This window comes from Onychomys torridus, chromosome 3 (assembly GCF_903995425.1).
Source record: "Onychomys torridus chromosome 3, mOncTor1.1, whole genome shotgun sequence".
NCBI classification, from domain to species: domain Eukaryota; kingdom Metazoa; phylum Chordata; class Mammalia; order Rodentia; family Cricetidae; genus Onychomys; species Onychomys torridus.
In genome coordinates this window covers 135,260,302-135,274,264 of record NC_050445.1, presented here as the reverse complement: position 1 = coordinate 135,274,264, position 13,963 = coordinate 135,260,302, and the positions used below count along the sequence as shown (strand labels likewise).

Sequence of the window (13,963 nt, the reverse complement as noted above, 5' to 3'; positions counted from 1 at the left end):
CACCCTCTTAAGTCTGGTGCTTTTGCTGAGACCTGCAATGTAGATTAGGGGGAGGGCATCCCTGGAATATGTTTGAGGAAAAGGATGTTCTCATGGTTGTGAAATAAACAAGGAGAAGAGAGGCTTGGCAGTGTCTCTCACTGGTAGACAGCTAGTGTACACAACGTCCTAGGTTTAATCCTTGTGTCATGGGAGAAAGAAGAAAACACGGAGGAACTGACATGCCCTGGAGTGATTATGTCTTGGAAGGATTGGATAAGGAAGTAACATAATCTGATGTGAAGGTTATCTGTTATCTTCTTTTGGCCTCTTGAGACAGGGTTTCAGGTAGCCAGTCTAGCTTCCAACTCACTGTAACTGAAGATGGCCTTAACTTCTGATCTTGCCTCTGCCTCCTGAGTGCTGGGATTCTGAGTATGTGCTACCACATCAGCTTATTATTATTTTGAAGGGGGTGGTTCATTGTTGTTTCCTGGGCAGAGCTTGAACTCCTGGGCTCCAGTAATTCTCCATCTGCCTCCAGAGTAGTAGATTACAGGTGTCACTTGTGTATATGGATCTGATTTGGGTTTTTTTATTTCCTAATGTTAAAAATTGCATTTATTTACGTGTTGTTTGTATGTGTGTGTCACTCCTGGGATGCATGAACATACCATGACGTGAATGTAGAGGGCAAAGAACTTGCAGGGGTCAGTTTTTTCCATGTGGGGCCCAGGCAGCGTGGCAGATGGCCTTCATTGCTGAGCTGTCTTGCTGGACCCAGTTTAAGGTTTTGAAGGACTGATTTTTGGCTCCTCCATGGAGCATGTATGATACATGTTGTTGATGCTTCTTTTCAAAGAGCACATGATGTCTTAAAACAAATTCTGAGCTCCATTTTGTGGTTCTTTTCAGCCAAAAATACTTGTATTTTCTGGGACTGGGTCTTATGAGCCCAGAGTTGCCCTTTAATTGACTATGTAGCTGAGGATGTGGTCCTCCTGTCTCTATCTCCAGAGTGCTAGGATTACAGGGCATGAGCACTACACCTGGTGTGCTGGCTAGTTTTACATCGAATTGACACAAGCTGGAGTTGTCAGATGGGAGGAGGGGAACAGAGGGATCCTTAATTGAGAAAATGTCTCCATAAAAATTAGGCTGTGTAGGTGGGGCAGTGTTGGCGCACGCCTTTAATCCCAGCACTCGGGGAGGCAGAGCCAGGCAGATCTCTGTGAGTTCGAGGCCAGCCTGGTCTGCAGAGCAAGATCCAGGACAGGCACCAAAACTACACAGAGAAACCCTGTCTCGAAAAACAAAAATAAAAAACAAACAAACAAAAAAAATTGGGCTGTAGGTAGCAAGCTTGTAGGGTATTTAATTGTGATTGATAGGGGAAAGCCCATCCCACTGTGGGTGGGACCACTTTGAGCTATAGTAGTCCTGGATTCTATAAGAAAGTAAGGGGTTAAGGATTTAGCTCAGTGGTAGAGCACTTGCCTAGCAAGCGCAAGGCCCTGGGTTTGGTCCTCAGCTCTGGTGAAAAAAAAAAAAAAAAAGAAAGTAGGATGAGCAATCCATGCGGAGCAAGCAGCACCCCTCCATGGCCTCTGCATCAGCTCCTGCCTCCAGGTTCCTTCCCTGCTTGAGTTCCTGCCCTGACTTCCTTCAGTGGTAGACTGCAGTGTAGAAGCGTAAGCCAAATAAACCATTTCTCCCCCAAGTTGCTTTGTTCATGGTGTTTCATCACAGCAATAGTAATCCTAAGTAGGACATCTTAAAACTATCTACTTGTGTACACTTGGGAGAAAGCACAGAGGAAACTCTAGACATGGCAGGGCCCTGAGTGTCTCCTCAAGTCTGTTCCTCATATTTGCTCTGGAACTCTTTTCCTCCCTTCTTTACCACAGTGTTATTTTGAATTACCTGCTGGGTCTGGAGAGATGGCTTAAGCGGTTAAGAGCACTGACTGCTCTAACAGAGGACCTGGGTTCAGTTCCCAGCGACCACATGGCAGTTCACAGCTGTCTGTAACTCCAGAATCCAACACCCTCACACAGACATACATAAACACCAATACACATGAAATTAAAAGAATTACCTGATTATAGGGCTGAACATTAAACCTTTTTATCCCTTTGGCCTACAGTCCCTAAAGGATAAGCTAATACAAGAGAAAAAGCTGTCCAACATGTACCAAGAACAGTGCATTTCCCTGGAAGAGGAACTTGCTCGAATCCGGGAAGAAGAGGGGGTGAGGAGAGAGATCTTCAAGGTATGTAGAGCTCTCTCTCACACTTGGGACGACATGCAGGCGGCTCTGGGGAATGATTCTCTCCTCTTCATAAAGTCCTCATTGCCCATCTTTAGGATCGCTCCAACAAGATGGGGAAGCGCTTACAGGTAATGACAAAGCGCTATGAGGCCCTAGAGCATCGACGCGTCCTGGAAGTCGAAGGCTTCAAGACGGACATCAAGGTTCTTCGACAGAAGCTGAAAGACCTGGAGCAAATGCTCTATAAGGTACTTTTGCTCCTTAGAGAGTTAGGGAAGGGAGATGCGGTGGGAGTGTAGAAAGGCAGTCAGGAGGCTTCCCCAGAAGGATGGCCGAGGATGTGGTGTGGATTTCAGAAGAGTGTGTGTGTGAAAATAACAAGTCAGTAGCACTGCAAAAACCCAGAAGGATGTGCCATGGCCTTACTTGGACACCAACAGATGAGTATCGTTGAAATCCTTGAGAACTCTGAACATCAGTTCAACAGGAACACTCTGTTGGAAAAACAGACAAACTTACAAATTACCACTCTTCCCAGTTCAACTAGATTAAAGGAATTAGGTCTGTTTGGGAGTAGGGGAGCTGGGCAGATGGCCCAGTGAGTAAAGTTGCTGGCTGTGCAAGCATTATGACCTGAGTTCAGATTCCTGGCACCCACGTGAAATCCAAGCACAGACACATCTGTAACCCAGTGCTGAGAGATGAAGACCAGAGGAACCCAGGATGTGCTGGCCAGCCAGTGTAGCCAAAGCACTGACCTCCAGGTTCACTGAGAGACCATCTGTTAGGCACACACCTTCATTCGAGACAAGTATGGTCCTCATAGCAAATTCCAGGGCAGCCAGGACTGCATGGTGAGACCCTGTCTCAGAAACAAAACAGCAAAGGTGGAGAGTAATTGAGGACACTCGTGTCATTCACTGACCTTCACTCTGGTGTGCATGGGTGTGCACACCCACACTCACTCTCAAAAAAAACTGTCTGGTTTTGTTTTTCTTTTTTTCTTTTTTCAAGACAGGGTTTCTCTGTAGCTTTGGAGCCTGTCCTGGACTAGCTCTGTAGACCAGGCTGGCCTCGAACTCACAGAGATCCACCTGCCTCTGCTTCCCGAGTGCTGGGATTACAGGCATATGCTACCACCGTCCAGCCAAAAACTGTCTGTTTTTAAAGTGGGAAAAATAATTGAGTAATGATGTACTTTCCCAGATACCTTTTAGCATCCAGTATCTTGAGAGCTTTGGTGGAGATTTAATAATCACTGTAAGTCCTAACCAGTTGCTATGTTCTGAACAAAGATGATAGGAAAAAAAAAAGAAATGCTTTCTATCATTTTTGGCAAAATTACCAATGATGTTATTTATTGGTCATGGTTTTTTTTAATTATTAACACTTATTTAGTTTTGTGTGTGGTATGTGTGCCATGGCACGTGTGTGGAGGTCAGAGGACAGCTTGTGGAAGTCAGTTCACTCCTTCCACCTTGAGGCTCCTGGGGTCCAACTCAGGCTTGGTGGCAAGTGCCTTTACTAACCACAGTGATGTCACCAATGCTGTTCCGGTCTTTTTGCCTGTGGTTAGTTGTTTATGAGTCTCCACCCCAAAGCTTCACTGCCCTTTTATTTTGTTTTGTTTTTGTTTTTGAAATGGTGTCATGTCGCCCAGGCTGTCCTCAAACTGCATAGGTAGCCAAGGATGATCTGAACTCTTGATGGTCTGCCTTCTTCTCTGAAGCACTTTGACTAAATGAACATTTTCATTTGTAAAATGAGTCACTGAGGAAGTTAGGATTACATTTATCCTATGTACAAAAGGAGCCAGCCGCATAGCCTGTTCTTTGTGACTTAATTTCTCTCCCTTAGCTGATGCCATAATTCTTCCTTTTCCTCTCTTTGCTCAACTCTGTAGGCAACAGCGGATGCCCAGGGGAACCAGGACCTTGCCATTCTGTGTGAAGTTCGAGACAGCAGTAGAAGAGCTCATAAAATACAGAGAGAGCTGAAGGAGCTCAGGTCTAAAGTGTTCGGGCTGGAGAACGAGCTTAGGCTGTGTTGACGGCTACTTTCTGGGGAGGTTGGCTTCCTGAGCCCTGAGGCACGGTCACCCGTTCCTGAGCAGTGGACATGGAGTTAGCCAGGGCAGTGGTATTTATTTTTATAAAGATGGTGTTAAGGGCATGATGGTTCACATCTGTAATCCCAGCTCTTGGGAGGCAGAGACAGGAGGATTGCCACAAATTCAAGGTAGAGGCAGGTAGAGCTCTGTGATTCAAGGCCGACCTGGTCTACATAGTAAGTTCTAAGCCATCCAAGGCTACTTAGTGAGACCCTGTCTCCGAAAAACAAAAACCAAACCAAACAAACAAACAAAATCAAAACTAGAAAGGGAAAGAAAACAATGAAACAGTGATAAATTGGGATGCTGAAAGTCTGCACTTGCACTAACCTTGCTGTTTCACTGTTGGACCTTCTGGACTATAGCCTGGGTTACGTGGAAACATTCCTACTTTTCTTTTATATATTGACCGGCTTTTTGCTCTTTAAAAAGACAGTAATGGGGGTGCTGGAGAGATGGCTCAGTGGTTAAGAGCACTGGCTGCTCTTCCAGAGGACCTGGGTTCAGTTCCCAGCGCCCACACGGCAGCTCACAACTGTCTGTAACTCCAGTTCTGGCGCTTCTGACATCCTCACACAGGCATACACACAGGCAAAACACCAGTGCACATAAAAATAAACAAAAGGACAGAGGTAGCATGTAGCTCAGCTGGTGAAGGGCTTGTTCAGGGGACAGAAGCCTGGGTTCTAGCTCTAAGGCTACATAAAGCCAGGCATGGTGGCTCACCTGTAATCAGCACTGAAGAGAGGTATAGGTGGGTCTGAAGTTCACATTCACTCTGGTCTATATGGTGAGTTCCAGGCTAGCCTGGGCTACAAGAGACCATGTCTAAAAACCAACCAAACAAACAAACAAAGATGACAGAAACTCAGGAAGAGATGTTTTGCAGAGGTTGGCTAAGTGTCAGTGGAAGAACGTGTTTCCTGCAGGATCAAAAGCATTCATTGATGGGCATTCCTCCTTGGCGGGGCGGGAAGGAGGCAGCAAATTACATATACAATGGCAGTTATTTAGCTGTGTTTTAGCCATTGTGAGCATGTTCCAAGTGACCGACTGGCCACCAGGAGGCAGTACAGCCCGGGCTCTTAAGTAAATATGGTCATTAAGACAAAGGTGCTACTTTATTGAGAGTGGGCAAAACCAAAATGATACTCAAGTCAAAAAAGTTTGACATTTTATCAATTTTTTTTCAAAAATATGATTCAAAGTATTTTCAATAAAATCTGTAGTTTAAAATATGTCAGTGTTGCACAATGTCTTTGGCTTATGCCTTGTATAAGCATTTATCTCAGTTTACTTTCTTCTTTAAAAATTATTTTTAATTTATTTAGGGTGGAATTGGTGAGTGCTGACATGTGTGGAGGCAGAGGACAACTTGAGGGAGTTAGTTCTCTTCCTTTTCCTGTGTGGGTTTTGGGATGTAACTCAAGTTGTCAGGCTTGGCAGCAAGTGTCTGCCTGCTGAGCCATCTTGCCAGCATTTTTACTATATAGTATGGTGCCTGCAGATAGTGGACACTCAGTTACAGTTAGCCTATGGTCTCTGCTTTGGTTTTAGTTGGATTCCTATAATTGCCCACTACTATCAGTCAGCTTTCAAGACGTATTTAATACCATTCATCCTTCAGAAATGTATTTAAGCCCAGCATGGTAGCTTACACCCGTAATCCCAGCACTCAAGAGGCAGAAACAGGACGGTCACCATAGAGGCCAGTCTAGTTTATACATCAGGTTCCAGGTCAGCCTAGGGACATTACCTCTCACAGTAAACTTTGTCTCTTAAAAAAAAGGAAAAGGGTATGGAGATGGCTCTGGGACCTGCCTGGGGGAAGGGAGGAAAATTAACAAAAACATCAAGATGGCATCTAATAATCAGGCATAGTGGAGCAGTTTCTAGGTAATAATCTGAGGGAAGATGAGAAACTCAGAAATCGACTGACACTAGAGATCTGGAAAGGGAGTCTTGAACTCGTGGTAACAGCAATATCAGCAGCAGGGACAGCCCGGAAACCTCGGAAATGAGCCATTCTCAAAGGACATCTTCTCTCACAGCTCAGCAGCCTGAGACCCTCGGACCACACTCACAGGAAACTAAGTGGAAGTAAAATGCTACATACTAGAGCCTGGCAAATAGCATCTCTCAAAACATTCCGCATTCAGGAATCAGACAGCCTGGTGACATCTGAAAGATACACCAGAACTCTCACAGACTCCACGCAGTGTGTGAGACCTTTGCGCCTTTCCTGGAACTCGCTTTGGAGACCAGGCTGTCCTCGAACTCACAGAGATCCGCCTGCCTCTGCCTCCCGAGTGCTGGGATTAAAGGCGTGCGCCACCACTGCCCGGCAAGATTATTTATTTATTCATTTATGTGTCTGTGTTTGTTTGAGTATATGCTTGAGTCTCTCTAGAGGCCAGGAGAGGATGTCAGATCCCTTGGAACTGGAGTTCCAGTCATTTGTGAGCCGCCTGACACAGATGCTAGGATCTGAACTCTGATCTTCCCGTGAGCAGTAAGTGCAACAGTCCCTGAGCTGGTTAGCTTTAATTGTTGACTTAACACTGCATGGAGGAAGTCACAACTGAGGAATGCCTAGGTCAGACTGCCTTCGGGTGGTGGTGAGGGAGTATCCAGCCTACTGTGAGAGGTAACATCCCTAGCCAGGTTGGTCCTGAACTGTGTAAGAAAGCTAGCCTGCCTATGAGCCAGCAAGCAATGTCTTGCTTGGTTCCTGCCATACTTCTTTGTTGAGCGAGTCCCTTGATTGGAAGTAATGCTATATGGAATAGCAGGTAGACGTGCCTTCAAGTTCCGCCTTGGCTTCCTCAATGAAGGAGTGTGGCCTGGAGTTGTATGCAAAGTAACCTTTCCTCCTCTAAGTTACTTTGGTTAGTGTTTTATCTCAGCAACAGAGAGGAAAGGAGAGCACCCACAGGAACTAAGAACTGGTATCAGTCCATTTGTGCTATCAGTGTTTCTGTCCCTGAAGATCACTAGTCCTTAAAGGATGGTTGCTGTGCTATTACTGTTTCCATAGTAGCTCTACCCCTGGATAGTGACAGTGTTTTAGAGGTAGGGGAAGGCCTGGTACACTGAATAACCAGTCTATCAGGAAATCAGCACTTCAACCCTGTCAACACACCCTTCCTGAACATTGCAAACAAACACACTGAAAGAGGATCTCAAGAAAATTCAACCAGCAATTGAATTTTTTTTTTACTTTCTTTCTTTTTTAGTTTTTTTGTTTTTGTTTTGCTTTTTTGAGACAGAGTTTCTCTGTGCAACAGCTCTGGCTGTCCTGGAATTTGCTTTGTAGGCCAGGCTGGCCTCGAACTCAGAGATACTCCTGCCTCTGCCTCCCAAATGCTAAGATTAAAGGCATTCACCACCACTGCCCAACAGCAAGTTAACTTTTTTTTTTTTTTTTTTTTTTTTTTGAGACAGGGTTTCTCTGTAGCTTTGGAGCCTATCCTGGACTAGCTCTGTAGACCAGGCTGGCCTCGAACTCACAGAGATCCACCTGCCTCTGCCTCCCGAGTGCTGGGATTACAGGCGTGCGCCACCACCGCCTGGCAACTTTTTTTTTTTTTTCAATTTAACTCTTGATGTGCAAGTTCCTTCACACACACACACACACACACACACACACACACACACACACACACCATGAAAAACCAAGGTGTTTTTTTCTCTGAAATCTAAAACCCTCAGATTAATGGCCCCCAGAGTCAATGTTGGATGTACAAGTGGGATTAAATAGAAAGCTACAAAGACTGAAGAAAACCCAACTGAACCGATGCTAGAAATAAAAGCTCAGTAAATTGATGTTAAAATGGCTCAGCGGGTTGGGGATTTAGCTCAGTGGTAGAGCGCTCACCTAGCAAGCGCAAGGCCCTGGGTTCGATCCTCAGCTCAAAAAAAAAAGAATGAAAATAATTATTACTGGGCATGGTGGCACACGCCTGTAATCCAGCACTGGGAGGCAGAGGCAGGAGGATCGCTGTGAGTTCAAGGTCTACAAAGTGAGTTCCAGGACAGCCTCCAAAGCTACAGAGAAACCCTGTCTCGAAAAACAAAACAAAACAACAACAAAAAATGGCTCAGCAATGGCGCACACCTTTAATCCCAGCACTAGAGGCAGAAGCAGACATCTGAGGCCAGCCTGGTCTACAGAGTGAGTTCCAGAACAGCCAGAGCTGTTACACAGAGAAACCCTGTCTTGAAAAACAACAAAAAACAAAACCAAAAAGGACTCAGCAAGCCTGACCATGGTGGAAAGAGAGAACCCATTCCTGAAAGTTGTCCTCTGATCTCCACATGTGTTCTGTGGCAGATGCCCACCCCATCATACACACACACAGTAATAATCAATAGTGCAGGTGAGATGGCCCAGCTGGGGGCCTGCTACAAGGGTGACGACCTGAATTTATCTTGGGACCTACAGAGAAGAACTGACTCCTGCATGTTAGAGTTTGACTGTCACATTTGTTTATAAACTGTTTTCTTCATTTTAATTATTACTTGTGTGTGTGTGTGTCTGTCTGTTTGTCTGTCTATCTGTCCATGTAGGAGGAGGTCAGAGGAATGTCAGATCTGGAACTAGAGTTACATACAGGCAGTTGTGAGCTACCTAATGTGGTCCTGGGAATCGAACTCTGCAAGAACAGTATGTGCTCTTAACCAGAGTCATCTCTCCAGCCCCCATGTGTGCACTATTGGCATGTGTGTGCACATATACAAATACATATACCAAAGAAATAAAAACAAGTGAACTGTTTTTAAATAAGTGACATGGACCAGCAGGTTGTTCTTCAGTGACAGTCTGAGATGAAGGACCAGGAGATCAGAAAATAAAGAGTGTAGAAAAGTTTGGGATCAGGAGGTGCACAAGCTTGCTAAGCAAGTTTATGAAGAAGCACAGCATCTTATGCATGGTCTGTAGGGAGGGATGTGGTACCAAATGAGCAGAAAGCTTTCATACAGTGGGGTGAAGTCAGCAGGAAGCTCTTTACGCTGTTGCACAACAGGAACACTCCAGTCTTCAAGGGAAAAAGCCAGGTTCCTAGGAATCTAAACCTTAACTCCTTTTGAGGCCCTGGCTCCAGCCCCAGACCAGACCTTTCCAAGACTGCCTCTGGGCAAGGACACAAAATTACCCTTCTCTTTGTCCTTTTATCAGGGCCTAGTTCCCAACAAGTAAAAATTCAATAAGCAAAATAAAAAAATCTCATTGGAAAGTCTCAGGAATAGACAACAGAATGGCTCACAGGAAGGACAGAGTGTCACATCTTAAAGACAAGGTTTCTACAATGAACTGGTACATTTAGACAAGGATGATGATTTTTAAAAAACATAAACATGCCAAGTCTTTGGACATCATGAAAAGAGGAAATCTATAAATTATGTGCATAGAACTCCATGTCAAGGGCATAGAAGATGCTTTCAATACAATTATAGCAAAGAAATTCCAAAATTTAGAAAAAGTAAAAAAAAAAAAAAAGAGGGGGGGCATATATAATACCAAATAGACAAGACAAAAAAGAAACTCTCCACATTGTATTATAGTTAAACACTGAGTATACAGAAGAAAAAGAGAAAGGCCAAGTTGCTTTGCTCAAATAAACCTGTAGTTACACTTTTTGAATTTGGCTTGATCTGGCTTGCTACGTGGGTGGAGAAAACTATTACCAGGGTACAGAAAACCTGTTATCGTGGTGCCGAAACTCAGGAGTTCTTCACCCATCCATTTTCTTTGAAGGAGATGGGTGCTGTCAGGAGTTGGCATGCCTTATTGAGGGTTAGATAAGTAGATGCTGCAAGGGTGAACGGATGTGTGCTGGGCACACAGCAGCTGGCCTCTCTGGCTCTGACTCCCACATTGCAACAAATGTATGGAGCAGACATTTATGCAGGTTAGGGTGGGAGAGTGGATTTGTTTCAGGTGGACCGGGCAGGTAGGATCCCAGCATGGTAGGGTGGGAGAGAAGACAGAAACAAACAGGAAGATGAGATATGTTGTGGGTAGAATGGGTGAGTAGGATCCTAGCATGACCATACCAAACACCAGGAGAGCCTAGTGAGTCTTTGGCACCAATGAAAAGAATTAAAAAAAAAAAAAAAAAAAAAAAAAAAAAAAAGCGAAGTTGGTACCTTTCAGTGGGCCTTGCCAAGGTATGCCACTAAGAGAACACACCACATGGCAACAGTGTTAGTGCAAGAGGTTGGTTGGGGGAGGGGAGAGTGTAAGAGCAAAAGGCTGTCTTGGAGTGAGGCAGGTAGACAGAACAGGGAAGAGACAAGGAGAGGTGAGGAGGGTGCTGGTGACTCTGGAGGGCTCAAGGTCAGTCTCTGGGTGAAAATGCTAAAATCCATCTCTTGTTCCCCAGACCTCCCCAACTAAAACTTAAGCATCTGGAGAGTAGGCTCCTGAGCTCACAGGTAAAAGTGTCATCTGTAGCATTTAAGGTGTGCCAGGAAAGAGATCAAAAGCCCAAAAACAAAATTGCCAAGTGCGGGCACTCACTGACTTCCGAAAGCTGTTGGGTCCCTGTTTTATGTGAGGAAAAAGGCCACCAGCTAGCAAGTGCCCTGCCAGGCCACCAATAGCCTTGTTGAAAGTGCCACCTAGAAAGACAACTGGTCAGCTGACTGCCCCCAGGCGCCAAGACACATGGGAACCTCAAGCTAAGACCTCCAGCAAACCTAGGCTTGGCTACAGGCTTGCAGGAAACCCAGAACACAGCAGGGAAGCGATCAGTTTCTTTCCTTCTGGACACCAGAGCCACTGACTTGGTCCTGGGAATTTTGGGGTATCACCTCTCCTCTTTCCCTTTTGTTGGGGTAGGGAGGACAGCCTCACCCACCTCACCAGATTTAATTGTACTTTCAGGATTACTTAATGGGAAAAGATTCCCAGCTAAAATAGGAGCTTTCATTTCATTGCCTCACTCCAGACCTACTTGCCTGTGTTTCTCATGTGCACACAGACAGGGCCCTGATCTTTGTCTTGTCCCTAATTAAAAAAACAAACAAACAAACAAGTTCTCATGCACCACAAGCTTTTCTCTTCCCAGTTCCCTGTTCTAACTCACTGTTCAGCTAATGGTACAGGACCACCACAGAACTGGAGTCCAGAGATCATCAACTCCAGAAACCAGCTTAAATCCATCTGGACAGGTCAGACCTACTTCACGCTTTTCCTGTCTCACCAGCATCCTGTCAGATACAAAAGCAGCCAGAGTGCCAAGCCAAGAAAGATGCACTGCTCCAGGATGGACAGCCTATCATCCAACAACACCTGTCTACCTCAGAAGATTCCCCCTTCCCTATTCCCCCAAGAGCCAACCTACGCCCTCCAAGTCAGCTGGAAGTAGTTTTTCCTGGGAGAAACGGTGCCCCTATTCCTATCTACTTGCTTTTTTTTTTTTTTTTTTTTAATAATAAGCAAAAGTCTGGAATGGAAGGATTCTGTATATGCGTAGTACAGGGTCTCGTCTGGTGCCTTATGTCGTCAGTGGGCAACTGCATCCCAGCCTAAAAGCCGGACGTGCACCCCCATGCCCTCTCTCTGCCTCCCCCCCCCACCTCCTAATAAAGCTGGGTTCTGTTGTGAGTGTGACCTTTCTGCTGCCAACCAAACCCCAGCCACCAGCGCTGTCTACCCTTTCAGCTGCCACAACCCTGGCCAACAAAACCTGTGCCCCCGAGCATTGGCTAGAGAGGGAGGGCAGGAGTACAGAGCTCAAAAATCCCGGACATAAGGGGAGCTCAAACCATTTGTTTTGGGGGCATATGGTATGAGATAGCCCCAATCTGGATAAACCTCACAGCAGGACACCACAGGGGTGACTGAGTTTAGACCCGTCGTTGTCCATTTCCAAGCCTGTGCCAGAGACCAAAGACCAGGGGGAGGTGTCCCACTAGATAGCCTGGGGTTCAGCAGTGGGGTGGGGTAGCCCTTGGGAAGGACTTCTAACACAAAGACACCCCTGCCCCCACCCCGAACAGAGACTGTCTCTGCTCCAGAAAGGGATTGGGCTTGCCTGGCACAGCCATGGCTTGGCAGGGGATCCCAGGGAAGCTACTCGGTACCGCTTTAGGCGGTGGCAAGGAAATGATGCATGACTTACCGAGTCGCAAGTCAATCATGTCTGGCAGAGAGAAAGATAAAGGGAGAGGAGCAGCCCCCGTGTGGCCAGAGGACCCAGCCCACTGGGTGGGAGAGCTCAACTCCTCCCAGGTTTCAGCACCAAGATAATAGATTTTCTGGACCCTGATGCAGATAATAGATTTTCTGTCCCAATAGTAGGTTTCTCTGCCAACACAGTAGTTCAAGCCGAATTGAAAAAGTGTAACAGGTGTATTTGAGCAAAGCAATTCCTGGGCAGGTTTTCCAGTCCCGGAGATTGGAGCCAGAGAAGCCACATCTTCAAACTAAAGCAAGGAGATTGTATAGGTTGTAGGCCAGTGTCCCCCACAAGCTGGATTTGTGCCCAAGTAGGGTCAAAACCTGCGTACTTTAGGGGGGCCTTGGGCGGACACAACTTCAGGGGAGGAGGCTGCAGGAACCAGGAATGGGGAACTGGACTTTTTGTGCCTTCCCTTTGTTCGGAGATTCTCTGAGTGAGGAGAGAGGGATACGAATGGGTCTTTCTGGATCATGTAGGGATGAGCTGGAGGTTCCAAACAAGAGCAAATCACATAAAAAGACAGCCCCACCTAAATAACAGCACATTTCACAACAGAAACTAAATAAAAGCCAGAACATGGGAAAATATACTTAAGGTTTGGAAAGACAATTAATTGCCAACCCAATTAGTATTGTAAGTAAGGGTTCAGTGAAACTACCAAACTGGACCACTCATTGGGTACAGAGCAAAGTTTATTGGGGGAACAAACTGCCAATCTGCCTCCAAGAGCAGAGGACAGGAGCTTGGCTCCAGTAACACACACACACACACACACACACACACACACACACACACAGTCACAGTGTTTGTACTCAAAGTTTGGTGGGAATGTAAACACAGGGAAAATTAATCTGAGGAGAAAAGTAGCATGCAAGGTACAAACAACAGACATTTAAAATGCTATGTTTGAGCTGATTTGGGGAGGGGGGGAGCCGTTTCAAGACAGGGTTTCTATGTATAACAGCCTGGCTGTCCTGGAACTCACTCTGTAGACCTGGTTGGCCTCAAACTCACAGAGATCTGCCTGTCTCTGTCTCCCAAGTGCTGGGATTAAAGACGTGCACCATCACTGCCTCACTTGAGCTGAATCTTAAAAGCAAATTCACAGAGCGAGTTCCAGGACAGGCTCCAAAGCTACACAGAGAAACCCTGTCTCAAAAAAAATGCAAAAAAAAATTTCAAAAAAAAAAGAAAGAAAGAAAGAAAAAGAAAAAAAAGAAAAGAAAAACCATACATACAGTATAACAAAATCAACTTTAAATTTGTATCAATAAACCAAAATCCATACCAATGTAAACTATTTTGAGATTAATAGTTGTCTTTTGGATTAAAGTAAATTCGATAATCTACCCTTTTATCTCATCATTTCTATGTCATATCCTCCTTTTTTCATTTAGAAAGAGATCTTTGAAT

The 13,963-nt window shown here is 45.5% G+C and overlaps 1 protein-coding gene across 1 annotated transcript in view; it reads left to right on the top strand.

Annotated features, from left to right (window-relative positions):
• The window catches only part of Ccdc77 (coiled-coil domain containing 77), a 35,559-nt gene extending 31,145 nt beyond the window's left edge, over positions 1–4,414 (top strand). The window contains exons 10-12 of the mRNA XM_036182140.1: positions 2,126–2,251; positions 2,347–2,499; positions 4,155–4,414. Coding sequence (XP_036038033.1) covers positions 2,126–2,251; positions 2,347–2,499; positions 4,155–4,301 — 426 coding nt within the window. The 3' untranslated portion in view covers positions 4,302–4,414. The remainder of the gene's footprint in view (positions 1–2,125; positions 2,252–2,346; positions 2,500–4,154) is intronic.
• The last annotated feature ends 9,549 nt before the right edge of the window (positions 4,415–13,963 follow it).